Genomic DNA, 17895 nt, shown 5'->3' on the forward strand with positions numbered 1-17895 from the left:
CAATCTGACCAAACCCTCTTGCAAAAGTTTGCAGCATTCGTCCGGGGCGGACTACAGCTCCCAGAGTTCCCGGGCGCTTCCCGGTGCCGATTGGCTGAGCCGTAGGCTCCAGAGGGAGGTGTCGCCCCGCCTCCCCAGGAAACAGGCACCTGATTGGCTGCGGCGCGGGGCTTTTGTGTCCCCGCCCTTCCCCAGGGACCGCGGCGGGCAGAGCGGAGCTGCTGGTGTCAGAGCCCGGAGAGCGCTGGCAGTTCCGCGGTGGGGATGCTGAGGAGCGCTGGGTTTGCGAGCAGCCGTGGCCACTGCGGACTTCCGAGGCGCTCCGGGCCGTGAAAACCCCTGCGCCGCGGCCAATCCCAGGCTCCCGAGGCCATTCACCATCCAGAAGCCAGACGAGCGGGGAGTCCAGCGCAGCGGCGGCCGTTCCCGGATCCTGGGCTTTCGGAGCCTTCTGGAACCCCGAGAGATACCCCGGGGCTCTAGAACCTCCCCATCGGCCAGCAGTCCCGGCTTCCTGCGCGCGTCGGTCCGAAAGCCCCTCGGGTGCACGGGCGGTCGGCGAGCCGCGGCTGGGTCCTGGCGCACACCATGATCGTTGCGGACTCCGAGTGCCGCGCCGAGCTGAAGGGCTACCTACCCGGGGCCGGAGAGGTAAGCAGCGGTCGAGCGACGCCACTCTTCCCTTGAACCCAGAGCCGCGTCCGAGCTTTGGGCTGTCGCGAGCTGAGTCTGTGAGCCAACCCCCACCCGGCTCGGGGAGGGGGAGTGGAGCGCGCAAGCCGGAGTGGGGTTGCATCAACTGGCAGCCTCGGCTCCCTCCGCCTCCTCCCCCTACCCCCGGGGCTGTAGAGCCCTCCAAGGCTCCTTTGGACTCCTGGTAAACGAGAGGGGAGCCTTCTCGACGTTATCTTGGGTTTGGGCCCTAGTCGAGGGAGTCTTCAAGTCCAGGCAAATCCCGGCGCAGCGGCCCGACCACTCCTCCTCCCCGCCCCCTTCCGCAGATCCTTTCCTCTAGGCTGGGGCTAGAGGAACTGTTTCTAGGTAGGATATGTACCCGCTGCAGTGCCCCCGCTCGGGGATTGGAGCACTTGGGGCTGGCCAACGGAGGTCGACCTCGTCCCCCGCCCCCACCTGCACCCCCGATTTGGATTGGGGGCGTGGGCGCTTCGGGGCCTTGGCGGGCTGCCGGGTACGCCGCGGCCAAAGCACGGGGGAGAGGGGGAAAACCCGGGCCGCGACACCAGAAGCCAAGCGCCGATTTGGCTGTGCCCTACTAAGTTGTCTGACGTCCCAGAAGTTTGTTTTGGAGGGACTCTCTTTGCAGTGAGGCTGGGAATACGGCTGGACCCAATCTGACACCCCCTCCCCCATTACCACCGCCACGGACAATGGCCATCTTATTTATTACGCACCTACTGGATGCCAGGCTCCGGCTTTGCCTTTTCGCTGAGTCCTCAGGATTAAACTAGCAAAATACGAGCTATACCATTAATAGTAGCCCCAATCTACGGGATGAGAAAATTGACGCCCAGGAGGGGCTACAGAGAGGCTTCCTTCACTAACCCAGCAGAATAGCTCATTCTTTGGCTCGGGTGTCTCTAGGATTTCCAAGTGTGCTTCACACAACGGAGAGTTTTGCTTGTTTCTTGAGTTTACAGACATGGAGCCTGGCGCAAGTGTCTTACTGGGGTTGGGAGTCAGACAAGTGCTAGTCCTGAACTGTGACCCTGGGAAAAACAGCTGCACTTCTCTGAGCAGCACGGTTTCCAGGGGTCCCCGGTTTTCTGTTAGCTTGTCACCTTTCCCTATCATGGTTTAGGAGCCCAAAGTGGAGGGACGAATACTGCTCCTGCCACTTCTCAGTTGCATGACTTTGACCAAGCTACCTTATTCTGTCTGTTTCCTTCTTTATGGAAATAATTTTATTTATTGGAGCACCTGGGCACTAGAGCAGGCATGCTCCGGGTTCATGTGGCAGCCTTCCCACTTACTTGCTGTGTGATCACTTGCCAAGTGATCACTTCTATGATCAGCAACTTCCTCCTGTGGAGATTTGGACATATTTCCAAAGGACTGTTGGGAGAATTAACTGAGAATACATGCAAAGGCCAACGCACAGTGCCTAGAGCATAGCAACTACGTCCTGTATCAAACACGCTAGCTATTTTTAGATTGTGGCCACAGCACATATTTCCCTTTCCCCAGAGCGTCTCACAAGGGGGTGTCCGAGCCCACCCCTCCTGCCTGAGGTGAGAATTGGTCCATCCCTCTTTGGGACAGTGTCTGGGAAGTGACCTGGGGAGAAGAGTGTGCCCCTGGTGGACTGGGAAGGCTCTGAGGGTGTGGCCTTTAGATGGAAGCCAGCTGTCAACAGCAGGCGGGGGTGGGGGGAAGCTGGTGATACCTGACCCCTTTCTACAGATTCTCTCTCAAGAAAAGAGGACCTTGGGAAAATGTCTGTTTTAAGCAGGATCTTTAGAAGACAGTAGGGTGCTGAACTTACAGAGCTGGGTGCCTAAGGCCCAAGGGAAGTTGGACAAGTATGAACAAGGAATGTACAGTCCCCTCAACTCCCATCACTTCGCCACACATGCTTTCACTGGGTCAAGGCCTTCAGACGCTTCACTCTAGTACTGGTGGTATGTTCTTAGAGCCCTCTTGGGCTCTAGAATCACTTCCTGAAACATCACTGCCTCAGGGAAGTCTTTCCTTCCCCACCAGATAATTCCCCTCTGCGTACCTGCTTCCTGTTCCCCTTCTCCATTGCAGGAGCTATTATCCCAATTACAGTATAACAGTTGTGTAATCAGGAATTTCTTGTCTGTCTCCTTTGCTAGACTAGAAACACTCTGTAGGTCCCATCCCCAGCACTGTACTTAGTACCTAATAGGTGCTCGTAACTATTTGCCCCTTGTTGGCTTAGCTGACCCTTGTGAACTGTGCAAGCTTTGAAGTCAGATCTGAGCTCCAAAAGAACCTCAGTGAGCTATGTCTGAAGAAGGGATAAGAAGACGTATTTCCCTCCAGGTGGTTGTGAGAAATCGGCCAGATCATGGTGGGCATATGAGTTTATATGCACCACTCACACACCCCTCCCTGCAAGGCTGGGGATCAGAGGTTGCTTGGGCTCTGTCTCCCTCTCAGGTGTAAACCCAGGCAAGTATCTTGAGTTCAGCAGCCCACGGGGAGGGGAGTCTCTGCCCCTTCCCAGCTGGCAGAGTGACTTCGAAGGTCTCCGTAGCTGAGTCCTGGAGGTTGCAGGCTCTGGAGAGGATACCAAGAATAAAGTCTGGGGCTACTCCAAGAGGCTGATCTGGGTGGTGGACAGGACCCTTGCAAGCCAGACTGAGCTGAATTCAAATCTCAGGTTGGCCTCTTGTCAGCTGGTCCTTAACCTTTGGAACCTTAATCTTTCCTTGTGTGCAAAAGAGACCCCCACCCCCACCCCCAAACTGATGAAGATTAGATGCAACCAGTGTGCTAGTGAAAGGTAATATGGAAGCTGATATGAAAGGCAACTTTTAGTGAGCGCTTAAATCAAGAGCCAGGCACTGAGCTCTGAGGTGATTATCCTCTCTTTACAACTTGCCTGAAGCCCTCGCAGTTGAGTGGCCACCCAGACGGCTGTCTGACCTCAGTGTTCCTGCTGCCCTGTGTGGTCCCCTCAGTTGGAACTCATTGGTTTTCCCTCTGCCCCATCCTAGCTGTGTTGCCTTGGGTAGGTCACCCGCCCCCTCTGGTTTTCCTTTCTTTATCCGCATAGTCAGGGCGGGGATCTTGCCTTTATCAGGTGTGCTGAACCTGCACTGCCCTATATGGTAGCCCTTAGCCACATGTGGCTATTGAAATGTAGATAAATCAGATTTTTTAAAACTAAAAATTCATTTTTTTAGTTGCACTAGTCATACTTCAAATGCTCAGCCACTGTGGCTAGGGGCTACCGTATTTATTGGACAGCGCAGATAAAGAATATTTCATCATAGCACAAAGTTTTATTGGACTCACCGTGCTAAACTCTGGGATAACAACAGAGAACTAGATCCAGCGTGTGCTCTCAAGGTAAGAAACAAGGCAGGATGACAAGGGCTGTGATTGGGGCAGTGGATCCCCTGGGAATGTAGACAGAGAAGGAGCTTCTCATTCCCGGTGAACCTCAGAGGCAAAGCCTTGGGGCTTCTGAGACCTTGAGAAGTTTAGAGAATAGGAAGTTTCTGCAGTTGAGGAAACCTGATTTGTATCCTAACTCTGCTACCTCCTTCCTGGCTGAGTGACCGGAAGTGACTTGACCTCTCTGAACCTTATTCCCCATCTGTAAAATGGGAGCTCTGGTAGTAGAACTCCCTTAAAGTGCACATGAAATAAATGCTTCGCCAATGGTAATCAGCGTTGTTACCCACCATTATTATTATTGCCTTCCTACCCCAGGAAGTAGGGGAGGGCTGATTTGGAGGTGTCATCTCTTGGTGGTGGGCCCCTGCCCCATCTGCTTCCTCTCAAGTTTTGGGTGTCTAGGTTGGGGAAGCATTCAGGGTACTGGAGCTCTGGATTAGAATCTACTTGATCTTGCCTTCAGGGCTTTGCACTTTCTGTTACATCTGACTGGAATGCTGGTTCCCTAGATCTTTATAGGCCCTTTACAGGCCCATCAACTCATTTAGATATTTGATATTTAGATATCAACTTAAAGGTTGTCTCCTCAGTGGCTTTCCCTGTCTACTAGGACTGAAATATTGCACACACTCCCCCACCCATCCGTATAATCTATGATTTGACATCCTATTCATCATTTGTTTGTCTTTCTCCTTTAGATCGTAAATTCTGGGAAAGCTAAGATTTTGTCTTTTCACTCCTGTACTCTTGCTACCTGCCATGTAGTCATCAAAAATATTTGTTGAGTGAACAGATTAATTCTGGTTTCGCCTGGAAAGCACTTAACACAGTGCCTTATAATTGAGAAAGTGATCAATAAATGGTGTGAAACAATGGCCCTCCCTCCCCGGCAAATTATGCTGGGCCGCACCCAATTAAATTAGAATTGCTGGGCCTTGGCATTGGTATTTTTTAAAAAGCTTCTCAAAGGGATTCTAAATGTGCAGCTTGGGTTGAGAGGCCCTTGTTTGAAATAACAATGAGGTTAATGATCTCTGACTTGTTAAGTGCTTGCTGTGACAGATGTACTGAGCTAAGGCCTATACAGGCAGTACCTCATTACATCCTCATGACTACCCAGTGACAGTAGGTACTATTGCCCCCCCCCCCCCCCCCCCGTAATCGGGGTGAGGAAACTGAGGCTCGCATAGCTAGCAGATAATAGGTGGTGGAGTTGTCATCTGAGCCCAGGCAGCTTGTGTCAAGAGCCCCTATCTTTTAACAGTATTCTATCATCATCATCACCTTCATCAGGGCTGATAATGTTGGTAGATCCAGACCTATCACTTAAAGACCCACAGGCATCAGTTTCTTCCCTTGACAGCTCCTGGGGCAGATTTTAGAGTGGGAAGGGATTCCCAAAGCTGTTCACTGTCCCTCGCTAGTACCCTGGTGGGCCCTCCCTGTCCCACCCCCTCCCAACTCCCCCAGTTCCTTCCTGCCCTTCCCCACCACACCTGGCTGTGGTTTTCTATCTGTCCTTAGGTCCCCTGAGGGGGAGGCCCAGTTTGTGGAGTCAGCAATCCTTATCTCCCAGACAGAGCTGTTAGGTTTTTTTTTCTCTTTGGTGAGGGAGGAGGGAAGGTGAAACGGGAGTGCTTGGGGACTGTGGTGGTTTCTATGCTGGACTTGGACCAGGCTGGCCTGGTAGATCCCAGAAGTATGGGCTGAAAGGGACCTAAGCAGTCAGCCCAGCTACCTTCTTTGTCCAAGATTAAGACCCAGAGAGTTTAGGTTACTTTCTCAGAGTCACACAGCAAGTTAGTGGCAGCAGAATTGGTACTCATGCCTGGGACTTTTGTACCCTTGTTCTTTCCTTTGTGGTCTTTCAGAGCCCCAGAGCTCTGCCTCCCCCAGGGGGTTTTTGGCTATGTGAAAAGGAAGGTTCAATTATAATCTTTAGTCCCTGGACACTTGAGGATTAGCAGTAAGTCTAAATTTGAATGAGGAGGGGAGAGTTAGGAGGACACCGTCTCTGTCCAGTGAGGGTATGACTCTGGTTTGGATAAACTGTTTCTAAGGCCAGTGCAGAGAGCCCCCTCCCAGGTAGCAAAACAAATAAAACTGGTGGTTTCCATAGAGGCTCCAATACAGCCACGTCAGAATAGCTGCTACCATCAGCGTTGTACCGCCCTGCCCTCCACGCCTCTCTGCTTTCTCTGTTTTCTTCATTCACAGACTAGTGTGAATTACCTGGTACCGTTCTCCACAGAATGTGATCTGGTAGTAGGGAGACCTATCTCAGACAATTAGAAGGCAACGTTTTCAGAAGCAAAAGTGTTGGGAATTGGGGGGTCACAGATGAGGATCAGAAGAAAGGTTCTTAGACCCTGGAAGACAGAGTTAGCTCTGCAAAAGGTGTGACCAGTGTGAGCACGGTGGGCCTGAGCCACTAATGGTCTGGGAGGCTACCGGAGGCAGAGGCAGGGTTTTAAGCCAGTGATGAGATTTGCACTTGAGGAAGTTCACTCTGGCTACAGCAAGTTTGCCCTCTTTAGAAACCACCAGGGTCATGTACTCACTAAATCTGCTCCTGGTCCCAGAGGTGGGGTTGGGGGAGAATGTTTTATTTATTCATTCGTTCTGTTAACTTGGTAGAGGATGGATAGGAGAGGGCGGGGCTGTGGAGGCAGGGAGACCATCGGTGAGGCTGTGGGTTTGAGAGAGGCTGAAGCTGCATCATAGGGATCTAGGGGACTTGGTAACCTGGCTTCAGGATACGAACAAGGGGGCTTCTTCTATAGGTTCTCCAGGGCTGCCGAGAAGGTGGCCTCCTGGAAATGTGCAACACGGTGGCTGTATATTTCCCTTGGGGCTATATAGTGGGCTCCTGTGTCCCTTCCCAGTTCCTGAAGAACTCAGCCTGTGGGGTAAGCTCTCTTGGTCGCTTTACCCTTTCTTCACCCACCAAACTGGTATATATTTCCACCTGACTGCTTCATGCAAGGTGAGCCAGAAAGGTGATTTTAACAGCTCAGTGTGGGGGACTTCTCTGGTGGTCCAGTGGTGAAGACTCTGCGCCCCCAATGCAGGGGGCCCGGGTTCGATCCCTGGTTGAGGAGCTAAGATCCTGGATTTTGCATGGTGCAGCCTAAAAAAAAAAACCTTAGTGTGACCCCTCGGATAGGAGGAGAAAACTGGAGAGAGAACTATCTTCTTAGTCCTCGCTTTTACCTCCATCTAACCATGATGTGTTTCCTTCTAGGAGCAGAGGGAGAGCCGGGTTCGGCGAGGCCCTCGAGGGCCCAGCGCCTTCATTCCAGTGGAGGAGGTAAGCTTGGAAGGGGTTAGGAATTGTTGTGGGTCCCTGGGAAGAAAGGACATGGGGCATTGAGTGTGTGTGGGGCTTTGCTGGTCTCTTGAAATTGCAGGTTTGAAACTACCCCTTCAGGTTCTTGACCCATTTAATCCACAAAACAGCTCTTTGAGGCAAGCCTGTCAACCCCATCTTGCTGGGAAGAAACATGCTCAAAGAGATAAAGTGATAATAACACAGCCAGGTAATGAGCAAACTTGTGATTCCCAGAACAAGACTTGCATTTCCTTAAGAAGATAGAACTATGCATGTTTATCTTCTCATCCTTGACTGTGCGTGTATTAAAGTTTTTTTCGACTTCAAAAGTAATATGTGTTCATTATTTTTAAATTTCCAACGTTTCAGAAAGCTTTAGTCTCTTACAATCCCACTCCCACAGAGATAATCACTGTTAACCATTTGCCACTGTTTTTCAGACTTTTTTTCATACGGAGCCAAGGTCATAGTTTATAACATGGTTCTGTTGTTGTTGTTTATTTGGGTTTTTGGTGTGGTTTTTTTTGGTTGTTATGTTTTATTTTTTCACTTAACGCAACAGAGACACCTTTCATCTACTGAGTCAGGTCATCCATTCATTTATTTAACAGATATCTATTGAATGATTAATGTGTGTCAGGCACCGTTCTAGGTGCTGGGGATACAGCAGAGAACAAGACAGACAAAAATCCTTGCCATCATGGAACTGACACTCCAGTGTGTGCCTGGTGGTGGGGGAAACTTCAAAACCCATGAACAGACAAATTAAAAAATAATAGTTTCCTTCTTTTTCTTTGGCCTTCAGTGAACAAAGACAAATGTTTCCTTGTCCTCCTTGTTCTCCTAAATGTGTAGGCCAAGCAGTTAATGAGCTGTTAACAGACGTCTAAACCCTTCAGTTCCTTCCACCCTTTGTAAGTGGAAAGCACACAGCCACCCGCTGATTATTTACGTAGCCCAGAATTTTAAGCTCAAATATTGTTCTTATCTTTTATTTTTTCATTTATAAATAACCACTCCTCTTCTGTAATAAAGGAAAGAAATAGGCTTTGGGCTTAATCAGGAATTGAATCCTGGTTCTGTCATTTACCGGATCTGTAACCTTGAGCACAGAATGAATGAAATCTCTCTGGGTCTTGATTCCCTCATGTGTCAGCGGGGGAAAATAATAGTATTCACCTCACAGGGTAACTGGGAAGAATCAGTGAGATAATGCAGGCGGGGAACGCTCCAAACTCAGACCTGGCACAGAGAAATCACTCAGGAAATGTGAATTATTTTGCATCCACCTCCAATGACTGCATGGATTTGCACTATTAGAATAGAAGCTCTGTGGGGAATTCCCTGGCAGTCCAGTGGTTAGGATCCTGTGCTTTCATTGCCGAGGGCCTGGGTTCAATCCCTGGCTGGGGAACTAAGAGCCCGCAAGCCACCTGGCACAGCCAAAAAAAGAAAGAAGAATAGAAGCTCTATGAAAGCAGGAGAAGCTGTACTTTAATCTCTGTGCCTCCTATCTAAAATTGGAGAAAACAGGTCTCTAATTTCATAGTTGTGAGCAGTAAATGAGTTAATATATGTAAAGTGTTTGAACAGTGCTTGGCACTTAGCGAGCATTATATAAGTATCAACCAGTATTATATAAAGTGTCTAATAAGTATTTGTTTAATCATTTAATGAAATATCTTTTCCTCCCCTGTTCTCCTTTTTTTGGACATGGTGGTTGTCTTCAGTTCCTTGCTATTAAAATCCCAATGAATGCAATGAATATGTTGGTCTCTTTGGTGGGGAGGGCAGGAGGGGAAGCCATCCCTTCCTCACCTTTGCTTGGCAGGTCCTTCGGGAGGGAGCCGAGAGCCTTGAGCAACACCTGGGGCTGGAGGCGCTGATGTCCTCCGGGAGGGTGGACAACCTGGCAGTGGTGATGGGCCTGCACCCCGACTACTTTACCAGCTTTTGGCGCCTGCACTACCTGCTTCTGCACACGGATGGGCCCTTGGCCAATTCCTGGCGCCACTACATCGCCATCATGGTGAGCCTGTCTGAGCCTGACTTTTGTAGGGGTGGACACATTGGGGGATTCGGTGCTCAGATCTCTTCGCTGGGGGCTTGATTCCACAAACAAGGAGGAGGGGTAGCATAAAGCAAAGCCCTGGCTTTATCTGACCATCCATCGGATTTTAGATTTTGAAGAGAGGCATATTTAATGCCTGCTTTGCAGATTGGGAAACTGAGGCACACAGGAGTCAGGTGACCTGCCCAAGGGAGGACAACAAGCCAGTGGCAAAGCTGGGGTTAGAACCTAAGTTTCCTGCCTCTCAGGCAACAGTGAGGCTTGTGATGTTCCCTGCATGGGGTACCCACCCGAGCAGGGCACACAATGAACAGGGTGATCTGGGCTCTGTCCACCACCTCCAGGCCGCCGCCCGCCACCAGTGTTCCTACCTGGTGGGCTCCCACATGGCTGAGTTTCTGCAGACTGGCGGTGACCCTGAGTGGCTGCTTGGCCTCCACCGTGCCCCTGAGAAGCTGCGCAAGCTCAGCGAGATCAACAAGCTGCTGGCTCATAGGCCGTGGCTCATCACCAAGGAGCACATCCAGGTGCAGTGGGCAGGGAGGCGGGTCCCCGAGGGAGCACGGGGGCCGGGCTGGGGCATGGCAGGCAGCCCAGGGCAGGCACTGAGCAGGTCTGGCCTTTCCTTTTCTCTCCAGGCCTTGCTGAAGACAGGCGAGCACAGCTGGTCCCTGGCCGAGCTCATCCAGGCCCTGGTCCTTCTCACCCACTGCCACTCGCTAGCCTCCTTCATCTTCGGCTGTGGCATCCTCCCTGAGGGGGACCCTGAGGGAAGCCCCGCCCCCCAGGCCCCTTCACCCCCCAGTGAGCAGAGCACACCCCCCAGCAGGGACCCACTGAACCACTCTGGGGTAAGTCACGGGCTTCAGTCTTGGTGGGAGAGGAAGCTGGCATGGCCCCTGGTCCTTGGGTAGAAGACAGCGCCTCCCTATCTGAAGCTGCTTCCCTATCACACACTGAGAGGCCTTAGAAAAGTTATTTGATTTTGAAACCCAGTTTCCTCATCTGGGAAATGAGGATAAAGACTCGCACTTCATAAAGGGTTGTGAGGATGAGATGAAATAACCATGTGACTGGCCTCAGCATGGAGCCCCGTGGGCTTAAAGTCACTGACTTTTAGAACTTTAAAAATACAAAGTTTGCCTCTCGTTCTATAAAGTGGCTTATTTGTTTGTATTTTTAAAATACAGATACTTTAAAAAGCCCTTTCCTGTGAGGGAAGTTGATGCTCAGAGAAGCCGTGTCTATTCTCTAGCTCTTAAACATCACTTTGGGAAGCACAGGCCATGTGAGCTGTCCAGTGCAGTGGCTGTCACAGAGGAGGCACGGGGCTTTTACGATCGTTCAGGAAGGCCTGGCGTGTGGGAAAGACGTGTGGGGTTTCTGGGGCCCAGGGAGGAAGAGTAGATGGCCACCACCAGGTCTCTCATGCAGGACTTTGAGGCCGCCCGCGACGTGGAAGCTCTGATGGAGCGCATGAGGCAGCTGCAGGAGAGCCTGCTGCGGGATGAGGGGGCCTCCCAGGAGGAGATGGAGAGCCGCTTTGAGCTGGAGAAGTCAGAGAGCCTGCTGGTGACCCCCTCAGGTACAGGGTCACAGGAGTCCACGTTCAGGGGCCGTCCCCTCCTTACATCATCTCTGCTGGGAAGCAGGTACCTCCATGCACTGCACCTCTGCAGCCACATCCCAGCCACCACAGGCCTGATTTACCTCCTCTCCCAGGCCTGGCTCCTGCCGAAGTTCTGGTCCCACTCGATGTGGTGAGGGGCTTTCTCTGGCCCCCTACTCTGCATTCCCCAGCCCCCTAATGGTGATTAATCAGGAGTGGAGGCCACTGTGCTCCATGCCTTGGCCTCACCATGACCTCTTTCTGACGTCCTCAGCGGACATCCTGGAGCCCTCTCCAAACTCAGACATGCTGTGCTTTGTGGAAGACCCCACTTTCGGATACGAGGACTTCACCCGGCGGGGGACTCAGGCGCCCCCCACCTTCCGTGCCCAGGTAGGCTCTCCCCACTGGTCTTACTATTGCTTTACAAACAAGCAGCGGTGGGTGGTTTGTGTAGTTAGAGATTTGGGTACCTTCTCTCCCTCAGGATTCCACGAGGGAAGTGGGAGACCCTGGATGTGAAGGGACCCACCTGTGCCCTAAGCTCAGGGGATCCTGATCACAAGGAGGAAGTCACCACCAAGCTGCATCCTCCTCAGTTTCTCAGGTCCCGACCAAGCAGCGGGTTAGATCTGTGGGGTGGAGAGACACATGGAGAGCCAAGGTGTGCTCCAGAGGATGGCATCTCTCCGGCTAGCCTTGGGCCCCAAACGTTCTCCTCACTGACCCCTTCCCACGTTCCTCAGGATTATACCTGGGAAGACCATGGCTATTCACTGATCCAGCGGCTCTACCCCGAGGGTGGGCAGCTGCTGGATGAGAAGTTCCAGGCAGCCTATAGCCTCACCTACAATACCATTGCCATGCACAGCGGAGTAGATACCTCCATGCTCCGCAGGGCCATCTGGAATTACATCCACTGCGTCTTTGGCATCAGGTTAGTGCAAGACCAGGGCATGAGTGTATTGCAAGCCCTCAATCTGAGCTCACAATTGTTTCCTTTTTCTGTTTGTCTTTCTTTCCCTTTCTTCCTGCCTATATTGTTTTTCAAAGCAAATATATTTCTTTGCTGATTATAAAAGATAATAGCCATGCTCACCTTTTGAAACTCTTTAATCCGACCCCCAGAGATAACTAGGGAGATTTTATATATGTGTGTGTGTGTATATTGAGAGAGAGAGTTTTATTTGTATTTTCATTCCAAGTAGCATTTCTTCTCATAATAAATAAAACAACAGAAATGCCAACAGTAGGGAATTTTAAATAATGACATATCCATTCAGTGAAATATTATGCAGCTATTAAAAATTATAAGAATGGTTTATTTACATTGCCATGGGAAAATGGTCAAAATGTATTGAAAGAAAAGAAAGCTGGCTACCAACCAGAATCTTCTTTTTGTTCCTTTTTTTTTTTTTCTTTAAACTAAAAGTGTGTACATGCATGGAAAATGTGTGGAAGGCTGTACCGTAAAATGTTATTTGATAATGGCTGTCTCTGTATAGTATATGATGAATTACATTTTCATTCTGTTACCTAAGTGTTTTCTGATCTTTTTTGAGTAGGTTTTTTTTTTAGTTGATGGAATCATACTTGATATATTCTGCAACTTGCTTTTTTTACCTAATAATCTATTGTGAACCACCTTCCTTGTTGGTGTGAATAGATCTTGCATGCTTTTTAGCCACTGTATAGTGTTGTTATGGATGAAGTGTAACTATCCAACCATTTCCCTATTGTTGGATATTTAGGTGGTTTGCAGTTTTTCACTATTACAAATACCATGTGCAATGACTAGTTTTATACCTAAGTCCTTTTTTAAAAAAAAAATTTGTTTATTTATTTATTTTATTTATTTTGGCTGCGTTGGGTCTTCGTTGCTGCACGCCGGCTTTCTCTAGTTCCAGCGAGTGGGGGCTATTCTTCGTTGCGATGTGCTGGCTTCTCACTGTGGTGGCTTCTCTTGTTGCGGAACGTGGGCTAAGTAGTTGGGGCTCGTGGGCTCTAGAGCTCAGGCCCAGTAGTTGTGACACATGGGCTTAGTTGTTCCGCGGCATGTGGCATCTTCCTGGACCAGGGCTCGAACCCATGTCCCCTGCATTGGCAGGCGGATTCTTAACCACTGTGCTACCCGGGAAGCCCTATACCTAAGTCCTTGTAGGTAAACCCTAGATGTGAAATTACTTGTCAAAAATATACACAGAACAATTTTTTTATTTTTAAAAACCTCGCTCTGATAATGTTGTGGGAAATTTAAAGAATTAAAGAAAGAAACAATTTCCCAAAATTCTACTACTCCACAACTACATCCACATTGTGAGATGTTTTCCTCCGTTGCTTTTTTTCTTTCTTATGTAGTTGCTTTTATATAGTTGAAATTATAATTGTTATTTCGTTTTTTAAAAGATATGCTTGATGTTTGTAAAGAGCCAGATTTTTAGTAAATTTAGGAAACAGATAACAAAAAGAAGAAACTAAAAATCATCCATAATCCCACCTGCTCTTATTATAATCAAATATTTCTTTCCTGTCTTTTTTCCATGCACAAATGACCAAAACATATATAATTTTACAAAAATAAGACTTTCTTGTCTACTGTATTTATTTTACTCAGTTTAATCAAATGAAAGCATATTTTAGAGAACACGTGATTTTTTTTTCTTGCTTTTCTAGTTTAGCTATTATTCCAAGCATCAAAACAAAAAAATCCCCAAAGTTTTAAAAAGGTACATATTCCTTGTAGAAAAATGTGCATTTCTGTGCGTTACTAGCTGTAAGTCATATTTCACTGAGTGGGTTGAGCTGTGCTTAATTGGCCAGCCTCCTTCTGGCCCGCCTCCTTGGCAGGTTTCTAAGTCAGGGAAGGCCAAGGGTGGACGGGCATCTTAGGGTGTGTGTGGCACAGGCTAGTTCCTGCCCAGCTGCCAGGTCCAGGCTCCTCCACTCCCCAACACGGCCCTCACTCCTAAACCTTTGTCTACCAAATCTGTCCCCTAGTCTAAAACTGGTCTTCTGGGACTTCCCTGGCGGTCCAGTAGTTAAAACTGTGCTTCCACTGCAGGGGGCACGGGTTCGATCCCTGGTCGGGGAACTAAGGGCCCACGTGCCGCGTGGCGTGGCCAAAAAAAAAAAATTTTTTTTTTTAATTTAAAAAAAAGTAAAGAAAAATTAAACCAGTCTTCCTCATCCACACTGATCTGTGATGACTCACTGGCTCACTGGACTAGGGAGTGACAAAGTGGCTTCTAGACTTGTCACCAACTTGCTCTTTGACTTTGAACAAGCTAATTGCCTTCCCCAGGCTTTAGTTTGCCCATCTGTAAAATGACTACCGGCTCCTTTTTCTCTTTCCCTCTTCCTTCTCCAGGGTAAATATTTGCATTGAACTCCTGCCCCATCTTCCATGCATGGCCTCAGCTGTAAAGTAGTGACTATGACCTTGGAGTCAGGCAGAGCTGAGTTTGAATCCCATTCCCAGATGTGTGACCTAGGGCAGGTGACTTCACTTCTCTGAACCTCAGTTTCATCTATAAAATTGAGGCTGATGAAATACAGTAAATTGTATACAATAGTTTTGTGTACAGTAGTTTTGAGGATGCCATGAATACATGTTCACATGGTCAGTACAGCATGCTTACCCTCTGTGCATTCCCCTACGAGTCCAGTGGCCTGTGATAATATGACATCGGCTGTTTTTCTAAGAGGAGTGAAGTTTCTAGTGCTCCCTACCTTCTGCCTTTTCTTGCCACTCTCTGTTCCTCCTTCTGCAGGGTGGGATTGGGGAGAGCAGATACTTGTGGGAGCAGAGGGTAAGTGATGCTACTGGGGCCTTTCCATGCAGATATGATGACTATGACTACGGAGAGGTGAACCAGCTCCTGGAGCGGAACCTCAAGGTCTATATCAAGACAGTGGCCTGCTATCCAGAGAAGACCACCCGAAGAATGTACAACCGCTTCTGGAGGCACTTCCGCCACTCAGAGAAGGTGAGGCTCTCAGGGTAGGAGCAGGACGGAAGCAGACAGCCTGGCCCGTGGAGGAGGCAAGGGGTCGGGACCCAGTGAGGTGCCCCAGACTAAGTCTGTTCTGCCAGATGGGGCACCTGGGTGTATTGTCCTGGGTTCATGTCCTACTCCACTGTGTGGTTTCAGACTCCATTTACTCACCTGTAAAGTAGGAGTGCGCTTCCCAGGGTCCTCAGTGGCAGCCAGAAGGACCTGGGTTCAAATCATAACCCTATTACCTGGTAGTCATGTGACCTTGGGCAGGTCATTTTGCCTCTCTGAGCTTGTTTTCTTTACAATAGGAATAAAAACTGCCTGCCTTTCAAGGTTGCTGGGAGGATGAAATAAGAAAATGAATGTAAACCTCTGATCCCAAATAGATGTCAGGGGTAGCTATTGTTTTTAGTTTCGGGGGATGAAGAGATTAGCCGTGATAGAGATAAATGTGCTTGAAATTCTAACACAGTCCTTGCACCAAGTTGCTTAGAGCCTTAGGAAAGGTCAAGGCATCTCTGTAGGAAAGGGGAGGATGAGGGACTTCCGTGACAGTCAGGTGGTTAAGACTCTGTGCTCCCAAGGCAGGGGGCACAGGTTCAATCCCTGGTCAGGGAACCAAGATCCTGCATGCCACACAGCATGGCCAAAAAAAAAAAAAAAAAACGAATGGGGAATGATGAGTGGTCAGGGATACTGGCAGTCTGGGAGGGAAGGGGATGGCGAGGAGTGACATCAGTTGCCAACAAGCCCTTGTGTTGTGCCCCAGGTCCACGTGAACTTGCTGCTTCTGGAGGCCCGCATGCAAGCCGCCCTGCTCTATGCCCTCCGTGCCATCACCCGCTACATGACCTGACTCGTGTGCAGGACCTGGGCCTGGAGCAGCTGACCCTGGGGGCATCCTTCTCCCTGCAAGGACTTCTCTGTCTGGAGACAGACCCTAAGCCTGCCTGTCCCACGCCCACCCACCCTATTCTGGTGGTGGGCCTGTGTGTGATGTGCAGCCCCTGAGCCACACCCTCCTCACTGGAATGGACAGGATCATTGCACTGACTCTGGGATCTCAGCTCTGCCCCTGGGAGCTGGAAGAGGACTAGCAAATCTCCAGGCGCCAAGGCCCTTCTTCCTGCCCCTACCCCCAGAGGCCAAGGGCACAGGAAGGAAAATGGGCTGAGCTCAGACTTGTGTGCCAGCAGGCAGGGGCCCGGGCAGCACAAGTACTTTGGCCTTCCTGGCCTGGGAAGTCCCTGGCTGGTCCCCAAGGGAGAGGGGCAAACACCTCCAGGGACTGACACTCCAAGCGGCTTTGCCTTTCCTCCTGCTTCCTCATTCTCAGACTTCATTACCTCCCACCTGCCATTCATCCATCAATGTGAAAGTCAGGGTCACAGCTGGTTTGTGTGTCTGGCTCCCCAAAAGCCTGTTCTGTTAGGCAGCCTGCAGGCCTCTCGTCCCCTGGTTGCCCCAGTCCTAGTTCAGTTCCTTTGACCTCCTTTGTTTGCCCTTTTACCCTTTTCTCCCACACCTGGTGGTATGAGGCCCCAGGAGAGAGACCAAGCACATCAAACAAGCAGATTATCTCTAGAGAGTCTGGACTCTCTGTTGGTCACTTTGCCTTTAGAAGAGGGAGTATTATATTATACATTCTCTGTATTTCGGTTTTTTATGGGTGAGGTTCTTCAGGGCCTCAACCCTAGAGCCATAGTCAGTGTCTGAGAGGACAGGGAAAAATCTGTCCTCCCCAGAGCTGCACCTGCCCTGCAGAAGCTGGCACCCCACTTTGCTATCTCCCATGGCTCTGCCACAAACATTTGCCAAAAAAGCAAGCCTTTCTAGGTGGTTTAGGTGACACATGGCTCCGGGGAGAGGCAGGAGGCCCCAGAGTTCTTGTGTGGGCCCTGGCACTGGCCAGGTGACCTCCATTTCCACAGTTGCAGACTGAGGGGTAGTTTCTGAGATATTTGAGCCTTCACTCAGATTCTGAGGCCAGCAGCCAACTGCAATCTTGCAGGATCTTGAGGGCTTCTGGGGAGCCCCCCCTCTTGTAGTCAGTCTCTCCGGGCTACCTACCAAGGACCTCCCCACCCCCATCCCAATTTCTGTCCCTTCTCCTCGGTTCTAGGTGGATTGCTTGAAGGCAGAAGCAGCCGAGGACTGATCCCAGGCACTTTCTGTAGCAAATGAGCTGTGAATTATGACTTCCCTTGCCCTTCTTCCGGCAGTATGTGCCTCCCCTCTGACCAGTTGGGAGGTGACTGAAGAAAGGCAAGGGCCAAGCTGCTGCTGCTTCTGACCCTCCCCTCTGGGGTGGGGCAGGAGAGGAGCCTGGTCATTGTGCCACATTTCATACCCGTGCAGGCATGGGCAAGCGACTGGCACCCCCTTCAGGCCTCAAAGCCCTCCCTGCAATGAAGCTGGGCAGGAGAGAAGAGGCCCCAGCATTGGGGTTTGGATTCCAGAGGGGACAAGATGACTGTACGTGTCCCCGGGTGGGTGGGGAGGAGTATTCAGTGTTCAAGTGCAGAAATCTTTGCCTTTGCTACCAGCTCTGTATGATGAGAAACAAAAGTTCACTGAGGTTTTGTTTTGTACTTCTTGTTAATGGACTGTTTTTCCATTTCCTAAGGGTCATGGTTCACCTCTTGGCATAAGCAGGGAGCTGTGATTGCATCATGGACCTGACCTGCCAGCCCTTACCCTGCTAAGCACTTGTGCCCACGACCGTAGGGTTGGGAGTGGTTGGCACTAAAAGTCTACTCTTGTCCCTTGGGTGTCC

At 50.1% G+C, this 17895-nt stretch overlaps 1 protein-coding gene across 1 annotated transcript; it reads left to right on the forward strand.

Moving 5' to 3' along the window:
• The first annotated feature begins 204 nt into the window (after nt 1–204).
• Nucleotides 205–17710, forward strand: SESN2 (sestrin 2). The gene is made up of 10 exons (XM_032645402.1): nt 205–651; nt 7355–7420; nt 9273–9470; nt 9857–10039; nt 10151–10363; nt 10947–11097; nt 11396–11514; nt 11868–12058; nt 14963–15107; nt 15889–17710. Exons 1-10 carry the CDS (start codon nt 589–591, stop codon nt 15973–15975), a joined length of 1416 nt encoding a protein of 471 aa, XP_032501293.1. The 5' UTR covers nt 205–588; the 3' UTR covers nt 15976–17710.
• The last annotated feature ends 185 nt before the right edge of the window (nt 17711–17895 follow it).

Source organism: Phocoena sinus, chromosome 1 (genome assembly GCF_008692025.1).
Source record: "Phocoena sinus isolate mPhoSin1 chromosome 1, mPhoSin1.pri, whole genome shotgun sequence".
NCBI classification, from domain to species: Eukaryota; Metazoa; Chordata; class Mammalia; order Artiodactyla; family Phocoenidae; genus Phocoena; species Phocoena sinus.